Here is a 25,632-nt window from a genome sequence, read left to right as displayed (position 1 = left end):
TCTTAGACTCTGCAGAGGGGCCAGCAATATCCAGGTGAAGGATAGTAAGAGAGGAGATAGTAATGGATATGTTGAAAATGAGAGAGAGAGAAAAATATAAAAGGAAGTGAATTAAGAAGGGAGGGAGACCTGCAGAGGTACTAGTGGGAATAAATACTTGCAGGGATAGTGTATGAAATGATGTTTACTGAGATATAAGAAGATGACTGCATTGGCAGAACACAGTTCAGAATGATCCCACAGGCCTACAGTGCTCTGTACACTTGTTGTGCTTGGTCATGGGGTGGTTCTCAGCTGGGAAAGACACTCTCCTAGAGGTTTGACAGCGTAACAGGGATGTTGGGACATGTGCCTGGTCAGATGGGTTCCTATTCTTTCAGGTTATGCTCTCTGGTGCACTGTTTATACCGGCACTGGTAAATAATACCAGAGGTGCTGGATGAGGCAGCTCTGTGGGACTAATAAGCAGAGAAAACCACTATTTTGCCTCTGCCTTCTTTTTGACTCTGGAAAATAAGTAGAAGTTTCTCCAGATATACCAAGGACAGACATCTCAGGTAAAGTGTATTTCTTTTACAGTCACTTTTCTGAGTATAGTGGCCATGTTTTGGCTAAATCAATTGAAGATAAAGGCTGAAATTTCCAAAAGAAAACCAAAGAGAATAATACCATACCACTGTTTTCTAAATCACTGTTTTGTTAGTTGCTTACTCCTTCAAACATTGGGAACGAAAAATTGACAGTTTATTTCCAAAAGAAAAAAAACTGTATTAATTCAGAAAAGAGACTAGCAAAACCACAGTAAGAAATTAGTTCACTGTCTCACTTGAAAACAAATTAAAAAGTAAGACTGTTAGAGCAGCAATGTGCACCAAGTACAGACCTAAATACTTTTGTTTGTAAATGATTGTTATTACTACCTATAAAAGGCCATGATGCCATGTAATCTCAAATTCACTAAAACAACTTTTGCTGTGATTATTGATGTGAGGCTTCCACAGAAACATGGGTTTCCTACCTCCTTTTGCATAAGGTTACTCGTTATGCTGCTGAGATAAGTGATCTTGATTATCAGTTACTGTTTCACAGCAGTACTCCAATTTATGCTTGAATTTCACAGCAGAAAAATATGTAAAATACATTTATCTGAGAATAAGTAAATACAGGCCAAAACAATGTGTTTTCTTAAATGCAGGTTTCTAGATACACAGTTCAGTGTCTATGTAAAGCACAGCCCACTGAATAGCTTAGCTGCTTTGTTCAGTTCCTGTTTTTTCTGGAAATAATAGCAAACCCCTCATCTGTTTTAGAGACGATGATTTGGTAGTGAAGGTTGTAGTGTAAAGTCACAATCAGCAAGGTAAGAGTTAAGTAAAAATCTCTTTTGCAGAAACATATGTAAGGACAGGATTGCTCTATGAGGAAATTGCTTATCCAGCTGATACCAGTCATAGTTCAATACTGACTTAAAATTTCAAGATACTAGTAAAAGAAGCTAGCTTTCAGGCACATTTTTGATGGATATCTAGGGACTAAGTACATTGCTTGTTAGTTTTAATATACTTTTAAAAAATTACTCTATCACAGATCCTTAAGCCTTTTTTGCACCTTTGCCTGAATTTCAGCTCACATTAGATCCAGTGATCCGCTTCAAGTGTACTTTGATCTGTGTATTATTGTTCTGGGACTCTGTTAATACCATTGTTAGCTGGTGTATAAATCTATAGTTACTTATTAATCTTCTCATTATACTGACTATGGTTCTGTGGTCTTTTTCAGTGTACCTTGAGGATAGTTTCGTGAAATCTGGAGTATTCAATGTGTCAGAACTTGTGAGGGTGTCAAGAAGTAAGTTAATATTTGTGTTTAATCATTTCCAAAGCCTGCTATAGTCAAGTGAAACTTTTTCCTTGAACTTTTTTCTCCACAAGATGTAAGAGGCATAAGAAATACCTATAACCATGCACAATTTTGATATATTTGACCACAATATTACAGTCCATCTTGCACATGTTTGTAACAAAACAAAGAGGTCTTCTTCTTTCTCTTCGATATTTAAAGATGGAATCAATTTGTTATATCTCCCTCTGCACACCTAGTGGTCTGAAGTTTCAATAAAATTACTATATGTAGCAAAACCTTCTATTTTTAGACTTACAATATTTTAAGGATGCCCTACACATCCTTGGATATTGCTAAAAGATCTGATTATTCTTTATTTTTATTTTTAATTTGTAGCTCTTAAAATAAAAATCAATATAAAAATAAAAATGGATATAAAGGGTGTTCAACAATGTATGAAATATTTGTGTTTCTTTAGCATTGGCTGTAACTAAATTTCTCATTACATTGTCTTGTTTAGTCATCAGAGATATTACACGCATGAATGTGTAAATGCCCCCATAAAAAATAAGTATAAAAGTACAGGTGAGGTTTTGACTGCAGAAAGAAAAGGCAAAAAGAATATAAGACCTCTTTTGTTGGCTTCTAACAATCGTTATAATAGTATGGCATAAAACCTGCCCACATTTTCATCTTGCATTGCTTCCTTACTCTTTCTTTTGTCCCTTTATTATCAATACTATTAAAGTATTTCTTTCAAGACTTCATTAGGAAGTAAAGAAGAATAGTTGAAAGTTATACTTAGAAGTGTCCACAGTGTTGATATTAGCATTTTTAAAGCTGAATGGTCCAGAAAAATCACTTTTCTGGTGAGGTAAGGATAAAGCCAAAGAAGCTTCCAAAGTTCCAAAATGTCTGTCCATATTTTGCACAGGTGCTATTAAGTCATGCAGGGTCAGGCTGCTTGAGGAATTTAATTACCTTTCTGAGGCTTTAGATGCATGTGTTATTTCATTTTCTGTGGTCAGAAATTAATATTCAACGACTAAAATTATGTTAAATCCTTCAGCAAAACAATAAGCATTGCAATCCTGCAATGCTAAGGCACATCCTTTTTTGTGCTTGCTGAAGATACAGTTTTGGTGTTTTAAAAGGCTGTGTGAATTTCAGCTTTCTTTTTGTTTTCAGATGGTTAAAGTATAAGGCTGTCCAGGTTAAAAAAGAAACAATATTGTAATTATGCTATGAAACTATGCATTATACAGCTGTTATACATGATATAGTTCTAATAATAAGCATTAAAGCATGTGGTTTCTGTGGGATTTCTTACCATGCATTTGTTTAACCTCAAGCCGCAGCAGAGTTGTACTTAAACTGTCAGGGAAAAATACAAACGTTCAAATGCATTACACAACGTGCAATTATTCTTTTAAGTGCCAAAGGTAGTTAAAATGCACAATGCACAGACAAGGAACAAAGGTAAATGCATCACAATATGTAACACATAATTTTTTTTTTAATTGCCAGAGTCTGTATGGTACACAGACCCTATAAGGAGGTGAAGGTAGCACTGACTGTATGTATTTGCGTGTAGGTGTACATACACAAAGCAGAACCTGTGGCACTGGGTGAAATAAAAAGAAGGCAGAAAACCAGGCTGTCAACACAGAAGGCTATTATTAATACAAAGGAGTTAGCATTAAGGAAAAGAAATTAGTGTCTTTCTGAGTTTCTTATTTCCATTTTATCCAGTTCTTTAATAAGTAACACTAGGTGCCCTTATAAACTTGGCTTCATTCATTATAGTGCTTGAGATTTGTATTATCTTTTTCATATTGGTGATTCCATGTTCTCTCTTATAAAACAAACGTATTCCATCAGCGTAACTGCTGAGTAAGTACTAGAGAAGATAATTCAATTTTTAGATATAGGATCATTGATACAACTTGTCTGTGTTTGTTTTCCACAAGAGGCAGAAAATTAGATACATGTAGTAACATCTTGATATTGTTCTCAGTGTTAAAAAATAAACTGAAAAGATAGAAGATTATTTCTGACTTGTTATGATGATGTGTTTTTCAGCACCCATAACTCAAGGAAGTGGAGTGAACTTCCCAATTGGAGAGCTTCCAAGCCAGCCATATTACCATGATATGAATTCGGGTGTAAATCTGCAGAGGTCCTTGTCCTCTCCACCAAGCAGGTAAAAATTTGAAATAAGTGCTAATGTGAACCATGTTTAATAGTGTAGGACAAACAGTTCACAAATCCTGTCAACAACCAACTACTTTGTTAATTTCCTCTGATTTTGTGAGGCTAGCTACTTCTCTATGTTACCATAATCTCTGTATAGATTTCTAAGTTATAAATTTTGTCATTTGAAATGGTGTCATTGTTGCCTGTCATCTTGTGTGGTATTGAAGATGGTGGTAACTTCCTTCAGGGTTTGAAGTGCCCAATAAATCATCTGCCGAAGAGGACAGCTACACATCCCACAACCGTTGCTGAAGTACAGGAAGGTCTAGCACTTGGGAATATGCTGGCAGTGCTCAGGGTGGTTGTGGGCAGAAAGACTGTCTTTCAAGGCTCCCTCTTGGGCCTCCATCTCGCAAGATATGTTTGGACAGATACTATTTCCTCCACAAAAGGTGTTAGAACTAGTATACAAAGACAGCAAGATAGTTTCATCCCCAACAGCCCAGTTCATGCAAGTGTGTTTCCTGCCTTGCTCTTCCAGGGGGTGTTTCCCAACAGAGTGGAAAGAAGGAGGAGCATGTGAGATAGTTGCAGTTTAATTTTTCTCAGAGTCTCCCTTTGCCTGCTACGGATGATTTAATCTGAGGGATCGACTTCGTCCTAGTTCAAGATGATCTCTTTTCCCATCTCTGAGAAACAGTCCCATTTTCTTCTTTGGGAGCAGAAGGTGGGTCCATGCAGAGAACCTGCTATGCCCTCCTCCTGACTCCCAGATATTTTATTATCTGTCAGACTCCTAGGGCTCCTTGGTTTTCTGAAACTGTCTGCTATACCATGAAATCACAAGAACTTTAGGAGCTGTCATTTCCCCATGTTTCTGCACCCCAGTGGGTCAGGAAGTATCTGCATAATGGGACAGGGTTTAACAGGACTATCAGGGGGCTTCCACCAGCACTTGGTTTCTTTGAATTATTTTGCTCGTGTTCCCATATTTCATTCCATCATATTTTCAGTGTGGCAGTATGCCAAATACATTTTAGAAATGGATGGATTTGTTAAAATAGATGGATTAATTATCACAGTGTAGCAGTTATAATTATAATGGCAGTAGAAGTATTAGCCAGTAGTATTAGCAGTAGTATTAACAGTCGTATTAGCAGTAATAATAATAATAATAATAATAATACACCATTAAAACCTTTATTCTGGTTTTCTTTGGCAGTCAGTATAACGGCTTCAGTATATATCGCTATGAAGAAACTTCACTTTCCTCCATCATATTGAAGTTCTGCCTCATTTTATATGGTGTGACTTGAAATAAGGGCTTTTTGTTGTTTTTAATTAAACTAGTCAAAAATGAAAGTGTTTGTTTCAGGCTAGCCCTCTTTGAAAAGCTTGTAAGATTGACCTGATGAAATACAGTAAAATACATTTTTTCCTCAACCCATTTACAAAAGTTCCCATTCTACCTCGGCCTCATTGGTGACACTTTCTAGTGATTTGCTACACTTCAGGTTTTCTGCATAGCATTTAGTACTTTCATGACACAATCTTTCTTTGGTATGCTACAGGAACTGGTTTCTTGGTTGTTCAGTGAAATGCTGTGGACTTTTATATTACCCATTGACGCCATCTTTGAAATATTAAGTCGTGAATAACTCAAGCGCATACCTGCATCACATATTATTAACATTGCCTGTGCAAGTTTATGTAGGCAGTAATATCCAGATTTTTTTTTTGTTGTTGTTTTTAACCTGAATTATTCTCTATTAAAATGTTTGTAGAGATCCAGACAGTTTATGTATCACTACTAGATGAATATTATATTCACTGACAAATCTCACAATTCTTCAACAGCAAAAGACCCAAAACAATCTCCATAGATGAAAATATGGAGCCAAGCCCAACAGGAGACTTCTACCCTTCTCCAAATTCACCAGCTGCAGGAGGTAGGACATGGCATGAAAGAGATCAAGGTGAGTAACATGGGACTATTTTACCTTGAATTATGATCAAATATACAATAAATCACTGCCATTCTATTGCTGCAATATAGCAATGGCTTTTCAGAAGAATCTCTTTCTCTGTATGGTGTATGTATTTGCTGGTTTTGTAAATGTATTTAAAACCAACAGCCAACAGGATATTGTATAAACAACCACAATAAATATTGTTAATGATAATGATAATGATGATGATGATGATGATGATGATAATAATAATAATAATAATAATAATAATAATTTCTATCTGGTGACTGCCTTATTGTTTAATGTGGCAAATGAGGTAATTGATATTATCTATGCTGTGATCATCCCATTAGAATTTGGAATCCAGTGCTTTCAAACAAAAATCAAACATCTCCTTAGTGGTGGTTTAGTCAACATAAGATTACATCGTTTCTGTATTACCATGACATGGACATTTAGTCTCTACGGTGTGACTCAGAGTAGATCCAATAGGCTCTTTCTGAAGAGCCCACATTTAGCTCTGTGGGACTCTCTCTGAAGGCTGAGGAGATTGGTAAGTGGTGGTATGTTCTGGGTTATCCAAAGCAAAAAACATGCTTATGTGGAGAAGAAAGTTGTGGCTGTCAAAAGAGTGAAATTAATTGTCATAAGTCTCTCTCATGTTATCTTGATGCTTTATAAACCTATATGCCAGTGCAGTCTTTTCCCTCCCCTTTGTTATGTGAGAATGTGTTTAAAATCATACATTTGAACAATGTTGGTTAATGGATCCTGTGGCTGAAGTACTGCAGCTGTCTCAAGAGACTGTGACATGTAAAGCATAGTATGTAAAAGAGAAATAGAGCAAAAGATATGCAATTGCTTCCTTTGCAAATCTTTCAATATTTGCCCTCAGTTTTCACATCCATTGCTGATCATTGCTCTCAGTTCTTCAGCAATTGAATGACCCTTCAGTCTTACCTCATTTTTATATTGTTTTAAAGCTTAAAAAACCCCCAACAATAAAAAAAAACAAACAAACAAAAACCCCAACTCTTTCTTTTCCCTGCTAAAATTTCTCTGTCATCTCCATGTGCAAGGAAGCATGTGGCTAGTATTTCTTTTAGCTGCCTTTTACTTTCACATTTCCATTATCGTCAGTCTTCTTTTAATCTACTTTTGCCTACCTTCTTTAATGTGTTCTTACCATTAGGCTATTCTTCTCAATGTTAACTAGTTTTTTCTTCCTAATTTCTTTGGTACTCCCTTGCTCGTGGAGGCTCTGATACTTATTTTTGACTGTTTGAAGCATTAACTTTTCTAAAAGCAATTCAATTTTTTAAAAGGAGGATTGCCTGTGGTTTTGCATAACCTAACTTAAGAACAGTAAATAGGAGATCTGCCACCCAGAATCTTCCTCCTTATGCAAAATATTTTTCTTTCTTTTGCTGTGAAACCTTATTAAAATTTTTTATGGAGGACTGAATCATACTTCACATAATTTTTTTACTTTCTAGATAAATTACTTTATAGTTGTAGGGAAAACAGCTCGTTCTTCCTCTCTCACGTATCCCCATTTTGAAATGAAGTTTTGTTCTACTGTGTGAGCTGTAAGGGCTTCTGGGAAGTGGACTGCCTTATAGATTCCTGAGTGCAGGTGCTGATGACAGAGCCTTTCAGAGATGATCTCTATAGTTCTCAAGTATCTCATTTTCGGTTTTGAACGTTCTACCTGCAAATAATTATTTTCCATGAACACTGGATTTGTTCATGTTTTGTATGAACTTCACGTTACAATTATCAGTAGTGAACAATGTTATGATTTAAATAGCTTGAGTGTATTTACAATGAACCATTACTTAATTTCTGTGTCCTTAGATAGCTAGACTTCTGGAGTGAAACGGCTTTTAATATGTTCCGTAAACCAGGGAACTCCAATATGAGGAAGAAAGAATAAAGAAGATATACTTAAATAAGTGTGTTTTACTTTTTCTTCCTGGAGTTTACATGCCTCCCTGAATATCCTCTCCTCCAGCACTAATGGACTTAGTGAAATTTTACCAGATCCCTGTCAAAGACATTGCCTTTAAGTCACTACTAAACTGTTTTTTCCATCCTGAAGATGGTCTTCCATTCCTGCAGAGGCACAGATACACCATTGTCCAGTGTGAAAACAGTTGCACTGGGGAAGTAGAAGTCTTTGGCCCCTAAAAATTGTGTGCCTCTGATCACTTTCTGAGGTTATCGTGCTGCTGCAGAAACTCCATAAGTAGCAACTGCAATGCCTGCCCTTGGTGCCTGGGCTCAGTGCGAAGTGGTGTGGGGCAGCTCCTGGCATATTTGTTCTGCTTCTAGTTTGTTAGATCTTGGTATCATCTTCATGGCACTGATGTCATCTCTCCAGTGACCAGTGGTATTACCTAAAGGAGTGGCATGAAGCTCTGTCAGGACAGATTTAGTTTAGATATTAGAATCAAGTTCTTCATGCACAGGGTGGTTGGAATAGGCTCCTCAGGGAAGTGGACTCGACTCCAGACTGACAGAGTTCAAGAAGCATTTGGGCAGAACTCACACACACATGGCTCTTGAGGCTGCCCTGTGCAGGGCCAGGAGTAGGACTTTGGTCATCCTTGTGGGTCCTTTCCAGCTCTGGATATGTGGAAATATAATAGAATCGTCACTCTATGATGATTCTATTACTTATATGTATTTGTGTAAAAGCTCCATTCAGATGCAGATGTTTTGTCATTATATCTTATTTATGAAAACCTATTTTCTGTTTCCATATGCCTGCAAACACAAAGATAATATAAACAAATTTTGGAAGTGGTTTCTATGCTAGAGATCTGACTTGTATTGCTTCCCTATCTTCTATGTAAATCTGTGTGCTATATGAGGTTAGGGATAAATGAAAAAAAAAATAAGCCTTTTGAGGTCACATTTCTATTTATCGAGAGTCAACAAGGAATGCTCATGTAGTCACAACAGGCCCTGCTTCTTCAGGCAGTATCCACAGGTCATCGACATCAAAAATGCAAACAATTTAAAAGTGCCTACAAATAAATATGTCTCTGGATATTATGTTTATGGATAAATAGCTTCTTTACCCCTCTGGTGCAATTTTAAGTTTTCTAAGAGAGACAACATCAGAAATAGTGTTGATACTAAAATAATACCATTGTTGATTTCAGTTTCATTGTATCAGTTTTGAACTGACAGAGAGAGGTTTCTAACTTCTGAGGTGAAATAGATTTAATTTCTTCATCACCATATCTAAATGTAAATTATTTTCATAGGAATTTAAATTACATAGTTTTGAAAGACTCTCATCATTGAGGCTTTTCACATCTTTATTTAACAATTTCTCAAGTGACAGAAATATCATGAGTGTGGTAGTTTGGAACTGGATAGTTGTGATTAAACAATGACATCTGAAACTCATTTGAATAAAATATTCAGCAGTTTCCTAGGTGTCTGAGGGGTATTCTAAAAGTTTTGATAGAGAGAATGAGACAGAAATTAATGGAAAACATAGAAATATACTGAGATTAAAAATTAGACAGAGGAAAAATTTGTAGTCAGCTGAAACAGGTTAGATCAACTTTCCATTGCTTTGAAAAACAAATATCATTGTTTAGTAGGTAAGAAGACTTTAGGAGAGGAGTGATTTTGTTGTGATTTTGCAGGCATGCATCATGAGGGTCAGGGACATGATTACAGGAGTACTTGCGATGTAGCCAGGATGAGACTTTCAGCCATTTGTGAAACTAAGAAAAGGAAATCTGGACTAGTTACAGTAAAATATTGCTCATACCAGACTCTGCTTTTAGTTGTAAAATTCCAGACTGTCCTTTTGCCATTAACTGCCTTCCTGTCATAGTACTTCCAAAAGTGTTTTGATAAGATTTCCAGATGTTGTGCTTTATAGTCTGTTTTGGGGGAGCTGTCTCTTTGAAGATGTGACTCTGGGCAGAAATAAGCAAGCATATCTTAAAAATAGTAACATTATAAATGGCATATACTTGGTAGGAAATAAATAGACAAAGAGCTATGTTAACAATCTGATATAAAAAATATAATGCCCCTCTAGTTAGCCAAAATGAACATTAAAAAGAACTTTTAATTTTTTTCCATTTATTGAAGTTGAATTTTTAATCCTTGTAGAAGAAAAGAAAATCTTACGAAGCCGTGGTTCTGTCCTGGAGGTTTACTGCACCGTCTTTCAAAAAGTTTGTGACTATTTTAAAAATATATGTAACCACAAGGGTATGTGTAACTGTTTCAAAAACAGATTAAAAAAATACCATGGAATGACAGTGTTGTTTTTTATTTTGGAGACATCCAGTCCATGTGGGAAGCTTCTGTAGTTTGTGCCATTATTTTTGCTATGTTGAAATGCTTAAAATATGCTTCTATTTGTGTGATTTTTTTGAAACAGATTTGAGATTTTCTGGCAGAGCAAATATACAGGTTTATAACTGCTGAGATTTCTCCCAAGAATTTTGCCATTAGCCTTTCAAGCAACTGACTATCCTCCAAAAATCCTACAGTCCCAGAAAGGGAAAAGCCATCTCTGAGAATGGTGCATTACTTAGAAGTAGAGCCCTAATGTGACAAATAGGATTTTAATTGCTGTGTCTTCTGTCAGATATTGTGCAAGATTTTTTTTCTCTCTTGTGCCTTGTTTCTTCCAACTGGATGCCTTAATAACTGCAATAATGTCTGGATCATGTCTTACACCTCCATCATTTAGAAATATATCTATGTCTAATAAGTAATTTGTGGTAGATCTCTTCCAGTCTTCCTTTCTCCAGGTTGCTATTACTGAATTCTTTACTATGTTTCCATATTAAACAAAATTTTGAGTTCCTGCACTAGTAAGGTTTTGTGAAATAGATGTAAGTTTCTGCCTGAGTAAAATTGAGGAGTGTTTTAGAAATTTAGAAATTTTATGCAGTAAAAAAAATTTCCCCTCACAATTTGGAAGAGGAAGTTAGTAAAACTCTAAAAAGTCTCTAGTGACTAGTGCAGTGGCTAGAGAGTATTTAGAATTTAATAGGCTAATAACTGTTGGTGAACATTTTGATTTACTAACTGCTAAGTAAATCGGGTGCTTTTTCTTAACTTGTAAGAAAACAGGAATAGCAGAAAGAGAAGGACAGTATGTGTGCATCTATGGCCTCCTTACTGAAAGCTGGCTTAACAAAGTTTATTAATATAATTGCAGACAATTTCTGTATTTCTCCTTGATATCTGTTTTACTGTTATAGTGTTAAAACACTGTGCACATTGGAAATAAAACAGTTGTCATCAGTGCACACTGTTCATGACAAAAGTGGAGAGATTCATGGGGATGTCCATAGTAGTCAGATGTCTGGAAATACTGAATATCAGTATACAATGAAGTGAATTTTAATTTTACAGTCTCTTCATCATGTTCATTCTCTTACACCTCACCCACCTCTAACAACAGTCAAGAACCAAGATACCATCATTCCATTAAAACTGAAACAGCTGGACTGCCTTCACTTGTTGTTTGGCCAGAGAATGTTGGACCCTCCACTTCTGAGGTCCTGACACCATTTGTTGGATACTCTTCTTCTGGACACTTGCCCCCTTTTTCTTTCTCCCCATCCTCTGGAAACTCCTTCCCCATTGGGGTCCTTCCTGATGGATGTTTCTTACTTGGCTCTTCTTTTCATCAACTGTCAAGGATGGATGTTCTCGTTTCTGAAGTGAGGGAACTAAAAGAGGAAATAGTTAATATGGTCCAGGAATTGAGAATGGTAGCACCTTGGCTTTTTGGTGTCCTCTCTTGGACAAGGTTCAGGATTTTTTCCAGCTCCTGGTACTCCTTCTGAGGGCTGATACTTTAGAAATGCACTCTCCATCTAACAGATAAATTCAGCTTCCAAAGGTTCACCTTGTTGAATACCTGTTAAATGCCATTCTGTGTTTTTGGCTTAGTCCGAATTCTCAAAACCTTTCTATGTCAAAGTATGTTTGAAAGCAATTTGTATCTTGTTAGTAGCTTGTTACTTCTACCTTTGTATATTTTAGTATTTCAAAATACTCTTCAGAAAATGTATACACATGCATAAACATGCATTTCATATCTGTGTATCTCTATATAATAGATCTAATTTTCAGGGTTTTTGACTAGTATGATGGGATTTTCAACACTGTAGTCAAATGCTGCCACTCGATAAATTTTCATAACTTCACATTTTAAAATGAGAGAGATTTTTCACCAAGACTAACTTCTCAAAATGTATTTCCAGAGTAAATTCTTAGCCATGGCTTCTGTGGGCCTGTTGGCTGCTGTGATGCTGGAAATGACATAAAAGTAACAAACAATAGCCTTAACAGGGAAGAGTTACCTGAAGGGACAATTTGAGTTTTCCTTGTTCTTCCTCATTGCAGAAAAAGATGTTGGCAGAGTTCAGTGAATGAATTTTGTCTACTTGTTAAAAATAAGGTTAAATCTTGGGATACTATAAACAAATCCAAGATCAATAGGAAATCAGTTTATTTTTGTTTTCTGTAGTGGCAGTTTTGCAAGAAAAGCTGCTGGTACCTGAAATAAGTTAAACATTATTTTTATAAAGATGAAATAACACTTAAAGCTTGAAAGGCACTAAGTACAGAAAAATAGGTGAAGGATCTCCCAAATGCTTATTTAATGAAAATACAGAGAAAGAAAAACATACCATGAACAGAATGGGAAAAATTTTACCTGAATAAATTGCTTGTACATCTGGAAAATTGACATCTTGCATTATGGAAAGTGATGTTAAGTTTATGTTCTCTTCAAAAAATAAAGCAGCAAAGATTTTATCTCTTTTTAAAATAGATTTCGACAAATTTAAAACTTGTTCATGAGTATCTTCAAGTATTCAGAATTGCAGATGAGGAAGTTTCTGTTCTGGGTGGAGCAAGGACCTGACCTTTCCTTCAGCCCGTGAACACTTAAGTTTCTGACTGAATGAAGAGTAGCAAAATGTTTAGAAATAAAACCAGAAAAACAAAGACATTTGGAGATGCAATAGGAAGCATGAAAAAAAGGTTTGCTTTTTTTGCGTTCGTGGAAGTGACCGTTATTTGCTCAATAAAATCACTGTAAAAAATCTCATCACAGGTTCTTTGTCTTTTGTTTGGACAAATATATTGTGGAAAGACCTGTTACTTAATGTTTTCTGTGTATGGTTAGTGAGTTGAATATGCTCAAGGTCTCCATATTGATCAATGAAAGATGTTAATGCAAAAGAATATTTTTCTTGTATTCATGGCCATTTTCCTGTGATGAATTTTATATTATGGCAACATCCTATTATCTGGATGGTAGATATCCTTTGATTAAAATTAGTGATAAAATTAATGTCTTAATGCAAGATTTTCCCAGGAGCTATTATATGTAATTTTCTTACTCCAATTTTGCTGAATAAGTGATTTAGTATTTTGAAACTGATCACCTCACCTCTTTTTAAAATTTGTAGCGTATGTGTAAATTTGCATAATTTAACATATATGATGTAGAGGATCTTCATTTATGGAAAGAAGAGGTATTGTAATTTTTTGGGCACTTCTCTTCATTCAAACGTTCTTTTTTTCTGTTTTTGTACATAGATATATTTGAAAGGTACTTTTTTACTGCTTTCAAACCATCTGTATAAAACTTGATCAAAGTAGTATATTTCTGTCTGACGTAATGATTTTGTCTCCATTCAAAACCATTTCCTGCATGGATCAACAATTAATGTGGCAGACCTCTTAAAATATCATTAACTGTTGCCAGTATAGACTGTAGTAGTCATAAAAAAGAGATTTTATAATCTGAATGCTTCTAAATCAAAAAAATCCTTCACATTATTTTATCACAAATAGTCCTTTAATCTTATTGCACTAGAAACTGGAAATACTTTTGTGACTTTGGCAGCTATGGTTACAGTATTGATTTTATTTTCTGGCCAAGGTCCTTGGAGTCTGAACTCCAATGAAATGTTACAGCTGTACGTTTTTCCTTGAAGTCTAGATGACTTTCCATAGGATAACTTAATAAATGACTAAAATGTACTCCAAAGTCTTTATAATTTGTTTTGGTTTTTAGGAACACTTTTTTCATTCTTCTTGCAATATTCTTCTATCACTGCTGTGTACAGGTCTATATCTATCTATCTATCTATCTATCTATCTATCTATCTATCTATCTATCTATCTTCCTCTTAACAATGATTCATAAATGATGAAATGGCTCAGTCTATTTCTGAAGTGTAAAGATAAACAAAAAAGTGATCCACTGCCTGAAATACACTGGAGCGGCTTAGGGGTTTTTTATGGCAGTGGCTTTCTTAATGATGGTATATATGTTTGTTATAGTAACACAGTATTTTTGGTCTGATTCCTTTTATGTCTATTTCCAAAGTCAGCCTTATTACTTGCAGTGTGTGCTCTATGTTTAATAGGTAGCTACCCCACTGAGCTCTGTGTTAGTCCCAAGTGCTTCCCATATGACATCTGACAGGCTGTGCTGGTACAGAAGTGTTTGGACAAACAGAGTCTGCAGCTGTAGAAAGATATGAGACAGGAGAGGCTGCAGAGGTGCAGCTGGTCATTGTGGGTCACTGTGAAAGGGGTGGAGACATTCTCACCTCCTTTCAACAGTATTTCAGATCCCAATGATGTCCATGATGTCACCTGCAGCTTCGGGCTGTCATAGAAGAACAGTGTTTCTGGTACGAGATGAGGGTGAGGAAAGGTGAGGAAGGCTGGCCAACTTTATGCTAGAAGATCAATGTTTGGGAAAAAAAGTGATGTTTTTCCTCAGAGGAAACAGTACAGGTGTGGTAACATAGTCATGCTGATTATTACAAACCTCTCCTGTGAGTTTTACTGTTACTTCCTGGTGGGAAGAGGTGAGGTGAATCTAAAGGATGAGAATGAAGAAGTGCTGCCCACAGCTTTTGCAGGACAGCATGCCATGGTTTCAGCCTAATCTTGGTGGGAATAGCTTTAAATTTACATGGACACAGTCTCTTCAGTATGGCAGTTGCATGATACTGTCAAACGAGTTATGGGATTAGGTCTGTATGTCCTGTACTGCAGCCAGCCATTTTTTGAAATGAGATGTGGATAGTGTTATAAATGCAATGGCAAATATCGGATTAACAAAGAAACAATTTATTAATAACACGATATCGATCATCAACAAAAAGAGAAAACCACAAAATAGGAAAATAGCAGCACTGCGCCGGGTGGATAGGGGTCTGCACACCAGGATACAAGATGCCCAAATCCACGCCGAACAGTCCTCAGTCCACCGTTTTATAGGATTTTTCTGCCCTGAGGCAGTCCAGGTGTCCAGGGTGGGCCGAATAGTCTGAATTTCTTTTCGATGGCCTTCTCGGATCTGCCAAGTCCCGTTGATCCATTCTGGGAAGGTCTTTTCTTATGCCAATTGTGCCAGTCAGTCTTATGTTGATTTCAGTATGCATATTGTGCCAGGGCGTTGATGAAATCTGCATCGTCGTCAAGAAGGAATTCTCCTTGCATTGGAAAGGATGCGATTCTTATCGGGGCTGGCTAGCGTCTTTGTCCAGTCTGATGATCCTTGTCCTGTTTCGCAACTGAAGCCGTGCAGGCTGGGGGGGAACGGTTTGCTACCTACTGGACTTTACATTTTATTAACATCATTCTTATTATACATTGGATTATTATTTTATACACGAATTTTTACACCAAATTTATCACAGTCCCCCGCCTAATAATTCATCAAATTAAAAATTTGTCTCCTCTATTTATTTTGACCTCAACTCCAATTGAGATCACACTCTTCCCAGTCCTCCTGTGAGGATTCATCACCTGGTTGAAGTTTCTGACCCTCTTCAAATCTCATCAGGGCTGCTGCAGCTCTCCCTTTCCCCTTTTCCTCCTCAAGCTTCATTATCTTGGACTCCGTTTTCCCTTGTGCTGCCTCTGGGTCTATGGGAAGGGAGGCTATCTGCATCCCTTGGACGACTGAATGAATCAGTCGGATGAAACAGGGGATCAAACACGGGAGGAAAATGATGCCTGCAATGGAGCAGGTTATGAAAAACACTACTTTCTTCCACCATTCCCCTTGTCCGAATAGCTGATCCCACCATGAAGCCTGAAGGATCGAATTCCATTTCTGGACCGGCACATGAGCCACCTTTTTAATTTCTTGGGCTAGTCCTTTGATTGTTTCCCCGTAGTCATCGATCTCAATGCAGCATTCTGATTCATTAAATCTGCCGCAAACCCCTCCTTCCTCTGCCAATAGATAATCCAGGGCAAGCCGATTTTGGTACACAAAAGCCCTCATCTGTGAATGTTGTTTGGCCAGGAGTTCCAAGGCATCCGAGGCGTGGTTTGAAACCACCTCTACTACCGCCTGCAGCCGTATCAGCCTATTCAGGAGGTAAATGGGCATCCGATATCCCCAACTACCATCGTTCACCCAGGTGGCTGGCCCATAATACTTAATGATTCTTTCCACGGGCCACTCCTCCTCCCCCCATTTTTGGTTGCCTCCAGCTACAGGTAGCTCTCGCCTTATCTCCCTTCTCTGTCGGTTCAACGTTTCAAAGAGAGGTGCCTCTAACAAATTACTTTTGGCTCTGGGCAAGGTAAAGAAAAAGGGTCTTATCATGCCTAGGGTGCAGGACCCCTTCCATTTCCTGGGAAGTTCACTGTAAGCTTTCTTTCCGCAAATCCAATATATTCCATCTGGTGCTTTCCAGCCTACATTGGTTCTGCCTGGTTCGTCCCAGTACTCTTTCAGACCTACTAATGCCTGAAACGGATTAGCCCCGGGACTTTTATGCCAACAAAGTCCCATAGTTTCAAACCATTCACAGTCCTTTTCTCGAATTTTACTCCAATATCCGGAGGGTGGCTCGGGTTGCCAGACCCTTGTTTTATCATTTACCGTTAGGGTATTTATGCAAGGAGTATATCCTACCAGATCGGTAAACTCCTTCCCTTCCCAGCTAATGCAGATAGTGCCGACTATCCTTTTTTCCAAAATCCATCCCTCCGGTCTTTTTATAATTTTTGATATTTTTGAACTTTCCCATTTCAAGAGTTGTTCCGGGGCTAATCTTTCTCCTTTCCAGGGCCACCTTTCAGCTGACTTTAATCCCCTACAGATCCAACAATTCGTTAGTCCTAGTTCAGTGGCTATTTCCTGCATTCGTTCTACGAAGAGGTTTTGGTTAGGAGCCGGAAATCCCCCATCACCATATTGTTTCTCCAATTGCTCATACTGCTCACTGAGTGATTTCAATCTTTCTTGTTCAATCCTCCTCTTTCTGGCCTCAGCTTCCTGTCTCCTTAGTTCCAAAGTTACCTGCTTCATTTTACTCTCAGGGTCCATCCCCTCCTCGTCCCTTGAGAAACAAAAGGTCTGATCAAACTGCAAACACACACGATTATCACCCGGGGGCAATAGGTCGAAAACAATGGGTTCAGTATTAAAGGAACCTATCTCCTTGTGTTTGAGGTTCTTCCCTTCCCAATACAATTTTCCGCCCATGTTACATATTTTCAGTTTTGTTTTGTCATAGCACAGGGGATTCACTTTGAAATAGGCAAGGAAGGTATATTGCCTTTTTCCTCCCACCCAAACACTGTTGTTACATTGGTTACATGTTTGCACCGGGTAAGGAATCTCGAGTTCGCTCCTCTGTCTGACGAGTGAGTGAACAGGGTCTCTGAACGGTCCACCCTTAGGACTTGCCCCTGAATGTTGGCACCGGACCCTTCCTTCCAATTTACAAAGATGAAATCGAGTGCCATTGGCCCAACAATCGCCCAACTGCCTTTCCAGAGGACAATCCATTATCGGTCCGGTTTCTGGAGCTGTTAAGCACCATTCACACTTTGCGGGAGGATTCTCCCCCAGGAGCACCCCTGGAAGGGCCCCCTTGGTCCAGCACACGGCTAGACTCAGGACAATCAGGATTCCCCACCGATATACCCCTCTGCCTTGCCCTTCGCCCGTATGTGAACATACGGCAGGGTAAACCATCTTCTCGGCAGCAAGGGTGTGCTTCAGGGGCCCGTGTAGTCCTGATGGCAAACCTTCTTTTGTAGGTTGCCCACCAGGATAATTTGATTGTATCCCCTCGGCAAGGTACTTTGATGGTCCTCCGGCACTCAATTGCTAAAGCCTCTGCTTTAGCGTCCAATTTTCCCCTTATTCCCTTTTTGTAAATTTGGTACCACTCAGGAGAATCTAACTCCAAAAGTCCGGCCCGAGTGGCAAGTTTTAAGAGACGGCTTGTGTTCTCCTGCTCCTCAATTAAACCGTTAGTACACAAACCCCTAGGTCTATTCCCTCCCCAACAATGGGTGACCCAAACTTGCTTACAGTATACACATTCAAAATTAATAAAAGGAAAGCATTCACAGTCTGGGGTGATGCAACTTATCTGACTGGTCATTTAGGTTGACGCCGGAGCTTGATTTTGAGTTCTCCTGGAGGAGTGGTGACCTTCCAGTCCAAGGTTTTTGGGTCCTCGATCTTTTTCACTCTTGACGAGTGAGTCCAACCCTTTTCTGCAGTTCGGACGGCGGTGTCAGTGGTTAGCAGCACCAGGAACGGTCCTTCCCACTGCGGGGCGAGAGGGATTTCTTTCCAAGTTCTGATCAGCACTTTGTCTCCCGGCTGAATCTGATGGATTGCAAACCCGAGAGGGGCACTTTGGGGAATGAGTCCACGCCTTCGAAGCTCCTGTAAATTTTTGTTTATAGTAATAAGATAAGGTTGTAATTGCACATCCTCGACTCGGGGATGTCCCACTGGCATTCTGTGTTTGTATGGCATTCCATACAACATTTCAAAGGGGGACAGCCCCGTCTCGGAGTGTGGCATGGTTCTCACGTTAAGCAGAGCAAGGGGAAGGCATTTTACCCAACACATTTTCATTTCCAGCATGAGTTTTGCCAGTTGTGATTTTAGGGTTTGATTCATTCTCTCCACTTGTCCTGAACTTTGAGGGTGCCAGGGGGTGTGATATTGCCATCTGATTCCCAAAGCCTCGGTTAATTGTTTTATAATTTTTGAGGTGAAGTGAGTCCCTTGGTCTGAATCTATGCAATCCACGATTCCATACCTAGGGACTATTTCCTCCAATAATACTTTGGAAACTGTTTGGGCCGTAGCTTTTGCCCTTGGGTATGCCTCTACCCAATGTGTTAATTTGTCTACTATTACTAATAGGTATCTATATCTTCTGACCTTTGGTAAATCAGTGAAATCCACCTGGATCCTTTCAAACAGCCTATATGAAAGAGGACGGCCTCCCCAGGCCGTTTGTCTGGATCTGGATCGGGTCACCTTTTGGCAAATCACACACCCTTGTACCTCCTGTTTAGCCAATTCAAAAATTCCCTTGCACCCGAAGAATTTAAAAAACTGGTCAGCCAATGCCTGTGTTCCCCAGTGAGTCTGTTCATGCAAACGTCTCAGGATTCCTCTGACTGCACTTTTCGGGACCAATTCCCTCCCATCTGGTAATTTCCATTTTCCCATCTCCAAGGCCCCTCCTATTTCTTTAAATCCTTCAATGTCCTTCTCTGAGGGACATGTTTGGATTTCGGGGTTCTCTTCCCCGATCACCTTGGGGATGCTCACCGTGAGCAATGCTGCCCTTTTTGCCTCCTGATCAGCCAGGTTATTACCGCAGGTTTGGAATTGCAGTCCGGTCTGATGCCCTTTCACATGGACTACCGCAATCTCTCCGGGTTCCCTGATTGCCGCCAAGATTTGCCGAATCATTTCCCCGTGGACCAGACCTTTTCCCTTTGTATTTATCAAACCTCTTTCTTCCCAAATTTTTCCAAAAGTGTGAACCACCCCAAATGCATAACGGGAATCTGTGATCACAGTCCCCCTTTTCCCTTTCAACCTTTTGAGAGCCCTTAGGAGAGCATAAAGCTTGCAAGCCTGGGCCGACCATTCGGGTCTCAGGGGGCCCGATTCCACCACTTTTCCCGTTCCACCATCCACCACTGCATAAACCGACTTTCTCTTTCCTTCCACTACTCTTGCCGACCCATCCACAAACCATTTCTCTCCCCCCTCCAATTCCTGGTCCTCCAAATCGGGTCTTACTTTCGTCTGGAGTTCCACGATCTCAGCACAATCATGCAACAGTTCCTCGGAGGAGTCTCCAAACATGAACATTATTTTATACACGAACTTTTACACCAAATTTATCACAGATAGTTTTGGTGCCCACATATTCAATATTAATGGTTTTTTTCTGACCATCATTGCTTTTGTCATCCCCCATTTTAAAAATGGCCCTTTGTTAAAATTAAAAAAAAAATATTAATTTTAGGAAATGTGTATGCATGTTTCCCAGTTACCTTAGCTTAAATGTCCATGCACTAGAATATGCTTTCCAAAAGCTAGTGCATATAATTTTTACAGGAACTGTACTGAGTTGTTTTGCTTTCTGTCCATAAAAAGTAGGATAATCAGTAATGAAATGGAGAATTTCAGTTGTCCAACTTTATACAATAACTTTATAACTTTATTTTAATCTCAAACACCAGCAAAGAGTTTCCTACATTCATTTATACAGGGACTTGTCTGGGTTTTCCACCCTGCCTCCCTACATCCTATCTCCTCCAGTATGCTGGGAGGTGTAAGGGCAGGTAGGCAAAAACTTGCTTCTTGTTCAGTCTCCTTTCTGCTGAGGTAAAGAAAATCTTCAAGGTAAACACAGCCCACAGAATGTTACTGTTGGCAATGGAGTACAGTATTCTGCAAGTCCTTGTGGGTAAAGATGAGAAGAGTGACATGTCTGCTCCATCTAAAGGGTTTTAACTTTTGTGTTTCACTTGTCTGGAAGTTCTTGTATTATTTTCTTCTCTTATCTATAATAATACTTTTAGAACAAAGGAAAATAAGCCAGTGTAATTGACTATAAGACTAATGAAAAAATAATTCAGTTGCTATTGCAAGCAATTGAATGATTTTGCTGTAGCTTTTCTGAATTGCAGTATTGTTTTGATGCTTTTCTTGACAGCTTACAATACTGATAATGACATCAGAAGAAATTCTAGTCTAGCTTCTCTTCATAGATATTTCAGTACAAATCTCAAAAGATGATACATTGAAATGGTATATCTGCATAAAAATACAACGGAGCATGGTTGCTGATGGGACACCAATTGTCACAGTCTGGTAGACTGGACTGTGTAGTATCAGAGGTGTGCCTGTGAAAATAACATTGGTGCTAAGTATGCTGATTTGAAAATGGGAGGTTACCAAGTTTTCATACACTGAAATATTCTAATCTAGTATAGAATTTTCATATGTAAAACTATTTTCCACACTTGACATAGAAGTAAAAGTAAAACTGATATAAGTTTTTATAATGTGAAGTAAAATAGGTCAGTCTTTTAAACATGAAGTGAGCAGCTCTTTCTAAGCCTTGACACTAGGCTTAATGTTTAGAACACTCTCATGTGCTAAGCAGAATGCATGAAGCTGCATGACCCTGTTGTTTTTCTCAGAAGTGAGTACAAAGGCCTTCACCTTGAGAATTGCAAAACATGACTCAGAAATCCATGGCACAGAATTGACCATGATTTGTTCGTTCTGCTTTATTTTGTTGATTTTTCATTCTGGAGAACCTGAATTACAAGCATTTCTCATGGAAGTAAATAAAATTTTAGGAGGCTTTATCTCTGGTCCAAGGTAACACTTACAGTGAAGTGGAATGAGACACCAACAAGTCAAGGATTAGGGCACGGATTTGCTAGTTGCAAAGACTGGTCTCTGTCAGATACAGAACAGGAGCTCTAAGCCAGTCTTTCTATGTTACAAACAGTAAGGATCTCAGACACTTAGCTGTTCAGGCACATCTCTCCTTCTTTCCTATTTATTCACATATCTGTATAAAAATGTGTCTCCACTCCTTTTCTTCTTTTTGTGGAGAAGATAAATGAATTAAAATGTTTTGATTTTTATGATTCTTAGCTTCCATCCAGCCCTAGTTTCAAGTCTTTAGGGTATAAAGCCTTTTTATATAACAAAGCCTTTTTTTAATAAGTGAGAGGTGGTTGTGGTTTAAAGTCACTCAGCTGTCAGTATTCAGCATTAGGCATCTTATTAAAATGCACAGTTGAGAAATACATAATGCTTATAATGTTAAAGGAAATAATATTGAACTCATTAGAAAATTGGTGATGCTGGCTCTGCCTGTGCAAAGTAGCTCTGCTTCTTCTTCACATGTGCAGGTGCAAAGCAAAGGAAATTCTCCTGAGCACAGTGGGATTTCTTGGCATTATACAGACATTCAAAGTGAATTCAGAATTTTACCTAAGTTTTCACATGCTTCATGCAAGTGTACCTATCAGATGAGGTGAAGACTGAGGCCAAGCTGGATGTGATGATGTATGTTTGTATATTCTGCCAGCAGAAATCATCCCAAGTACTGCCTCTGGAAAAGAGTAATTCATTTAAAATTGTAGTATGGGAGGATGCCTCTTGTAACTTGACAGTGGTGCTGTGGACTCCATAGTTTTTTGTCCTTCATTATGGTGATATACACTGTAAAGTGAATATGGATTTGTCTTACTTTCTCTGGAGGTGATGCTACACTAGTGAGTTGTAAATAAATCTTTGCAGATTGTTGTTTGCAAGAGTGTACCTTGTAAAGAAAGGCTTGAGAAACCAAGCAGTAGAAAATACATTAAATTAAGAGATTAAACATTAAATTTAATTTGTATTAATTTAAATTAATTTTTATTAAATTAAAAGATTAAAATATATTTATTATTTTTATGGATTTTTCTAGCTCTGCTCATAAGCATCTCTCATAGGCAAGAAAGAGAAGCTACTAAGCTGTGGTGGTGGTCAAGAAAGCAGGTCAGGTGTCCAGAAATAGGCAGGTGGAGGTTTAAACTTGCCCTGGGTCACTGTTTGATTCCAGCTGAGCTCTCTTTACAAGTGGCTTGCCAAGTGCTCTGCCAAGATGACATTCATCCAGGAACTGCCTGGATGGCAAGCTGCTCTAGACTGAGGAAGAGGATCTTTGATGAGGAAATTGCCAAAACTCATGTCTCATTAGTGTTTCCTAAGGTTCTTTGGAAGTGAACAACAGTTTAATTAAAGGCTGATGTAAACATGTTTCTGCACTTTCCCTGCAGCATTTTATCACATTAGAATTGATCAAAATTGTTGCCTTGGGCTGTCTTGAGCAGCTATACATCTGGAGCACCATTTGTGCAAGCTGCTGATGAACAGGCTACATATGCTATGTTTCACAGCAGCTCTTCTGCCTTCCTATGTAGGCAGATTTACCTTGGAAGATGAGCTGTTCTAACTATTTTTATTTGTATAAGCCCTTTTTACTTCGATGCAATGCTTTGAAATGTCTAACATACTACTTGTTTTGGTGCCTGTGTGCTGTATCTCCAAAGTAATATGAGAATACAAACAATAGTGATTTGGAACAGCACTGAAAATTTCACATTTGAAGAACATTCTCAGCTGGACAGGGCACTGCATCTGATTAATTTTGACCTTAAAATGACTTTGTCCAAGTGCTTTTGGCATCTTTCTGCTTTTCATCTGTATTTCAAGGTTGTTGTTATTTTTTTTTTCTGCTTTTTTTTTTTTTTTTTTTTTTTTTTTTTTTTTTTTTTTTTCTTTTTCCCAAAGTCTGTTTTATTTTCATTCTCAAAGTAATAAGGATTGGAATCTCTTCCTGAAAGTTTAAAATAAATAAATAATTTTTCAGCAGCATTGTTGAAGATATGAACTTTTCAGGGTATTCAAACACTCATCAGACATAGTAGTCAGGATCAAAGTGGAGGGTGGGAATTGCAAGGGAGGGTGGAGGATCACAGGCAAAGTCTGCTCTGGGTCTGGTTCCTGTGCAGGGCTTGACAGCAGGATGGGGTAGAGTGAAGAAGTGAATCCTCAGTTTCATGTGTCCTGCTCTAAGTTCAGTTCAGAAAGTATTGGTCCAATTTGATCTCTATAAGACATTCACATTTTGCAGGTCTGTCTTAGCAGAATAGAGTGTGCCAATATTAAAAGGGTCAAAAATCCTTTTGAAAATAGCAAGGTCCAGGAAAGAAAGTCAGCTGCAATGTGGCCCCTGTCCAGTAAAGTGCTTAAGAAATTACCTTTGCTTTGGACATGAGTTAGGCCATTGATTTGAAATAGAACCAATTACAATATTGATGTCTGTTTTATAAAAATACGGTAATTAAATTTGTAATAATTTGGTGCAAAGCCCAACAAATATTGATCAATTAATTTAAATTTTCAGAAAAAAGTCCAGTATTTTTGCTCTGTAGGACATCATTTAGCTTGGTAAAAATCATACATTTGTCCCTACCAGTGTGTTATCTTCACATAATGAGCTCTAAAGAGATGTGTTTATTGATAGGAAATCTCAAAGAGGAAGTGACAAGACCATCCTTGAGACTTGGAAAAATATGAGACAAGTTAAAGTATCCCTTGTTCTTAGGAAGGTTGCATTGTTTCAGTATGGTTTTGGGAAAAGTAAGGGGTAGGTTTTGAAGTAATACAATAATAAATACTAAAATAATAAACCAGCATGTGTATGGCAATTACCCTACACATCTGAGTATAGGTGTTCCATTAAAAAATGAAATAAAAATTAGGTGGCTGTTGAAGGAACAGATGATTTGGTGATGTTCTGGAGGGCTGAGAAGTGTCCAGGGAAGTTCTAAAGACATAAATTTCTTCACTGTTTGACTTGTCTGGTATGAAAGGAATGCAGTTTCTGTTTTGCAGGGCAAGGACCTGTTAGGACATTATTTTTAATTCTCAAATTTGCAAGCAATAATTTAAAATTCATTTATTCACCATAGGGGAGTTGGATCATCAAATGATATTTATGCTGGAACAGCAGAAAGAAATATCTTCAGTCTATAAAATGATACAGCTTGAGGCAGGCTTCTAAGCTAATGTCGCTGTTACATTGTTTTTCTATTGTAGACATGTCTTCTCCTACAATGAAGAAACCTGAAAAGCCTTTGTTTAGTCCTACTTCTCCCCAGGATTCTTCATCAAGACTGAGCACTTTCCCCCAGCATCACCACCCAGGAATCCCAGGAGTTGCACACAGTGGTGAGAGTTATGGAGGAGGAAATAAAACCCTCCCTGTTCATTTCTTCTGTTCTCCTTTCCTGTAATCAGATTGTGATGCATTTTTGCAGACTTTCTTAGAGACCTAATCCAATTTATAATACTGGTGAAAATAAAAATGGAGAAGTTGGGATATCCTTGCAGGAGTGTTCATTTAGCTATTCAGGTAATCTGACTCTTAGAAGTCATGTAAAAGGGTTTAGGATTAGCCAGTGAATGAAATAAAATGTAAAATGCATGAAGAAACTAACAGAGGAAAAATCCTCCCTGTATTTCATCCTCTCACCTAGATCCTTTTTTTGTTATTGTTGCTGTGACTATATTGTATTTAAATAGCAAAATAGGCAGGATTTAATACACAAGAGAAGTCACAACCATATTCACTATGTGACACAATGAAATAAGTATCAGTGCTTCTTTTGAATGATGAGTCTAAAGACTCCTGATTAAGCATTTGACAACACCTATTTTCTGAAACACTTA

At 38.1% G+C, this 25,632-nt stretch overlaps 1 protein-coding gene across 6 annotated transcripts in view; it reads left to right on the top strand.

Annotated features, from left to right (window-relative positions):
- NFIB (nuclear factor I B) overlaps positions 1-25,632 on the top strand; it is a 177,630-nt gene that overhangs the window by 108,358 nt on the left and 43,640 nt on the right. For all 6 annotated transcript variants that reach the window (XM_083884002.1, XM_083884001.1, XM_083884000.1 and 3 more), the window contains exons 4-7: positions 1,780-1,848; positions 3,925-4,045; positions 5,896-6,014; positions 25,000-25,131. In XM_083884002.1, coding sequence (XP_083740128.1) covers positions 1,780-1,848; positions 3,925-4,045; positions 5,896-6,014; positions 25,000-25,131 — 441 coding nt within the window. The remainder of the gene's footprint in view (positions 1-1,779; positions 1,849-3,924; positions 4,046-5,895; positions 6,015-24,999; positions 25,132-25,632) is intronic.

Source organism: Zosterops lateralis, assembly GCF_965231275.1.
Source record: "Zosterops lateralis genome assembly, chromosome: Z".
Classification (NCBI taxonomy): domain Eukaryota; kingdom Metazoa; phylum Chordata; class Aves; order Passeriformes; family Zosteropidae; genus Zosterops; species Zosterops lateralis.
The sequence above is the reverse complement of the archived record's forward strand: the minus strand, read 5'-3'. Positions and strand labels throughout refer to the sequence as shown.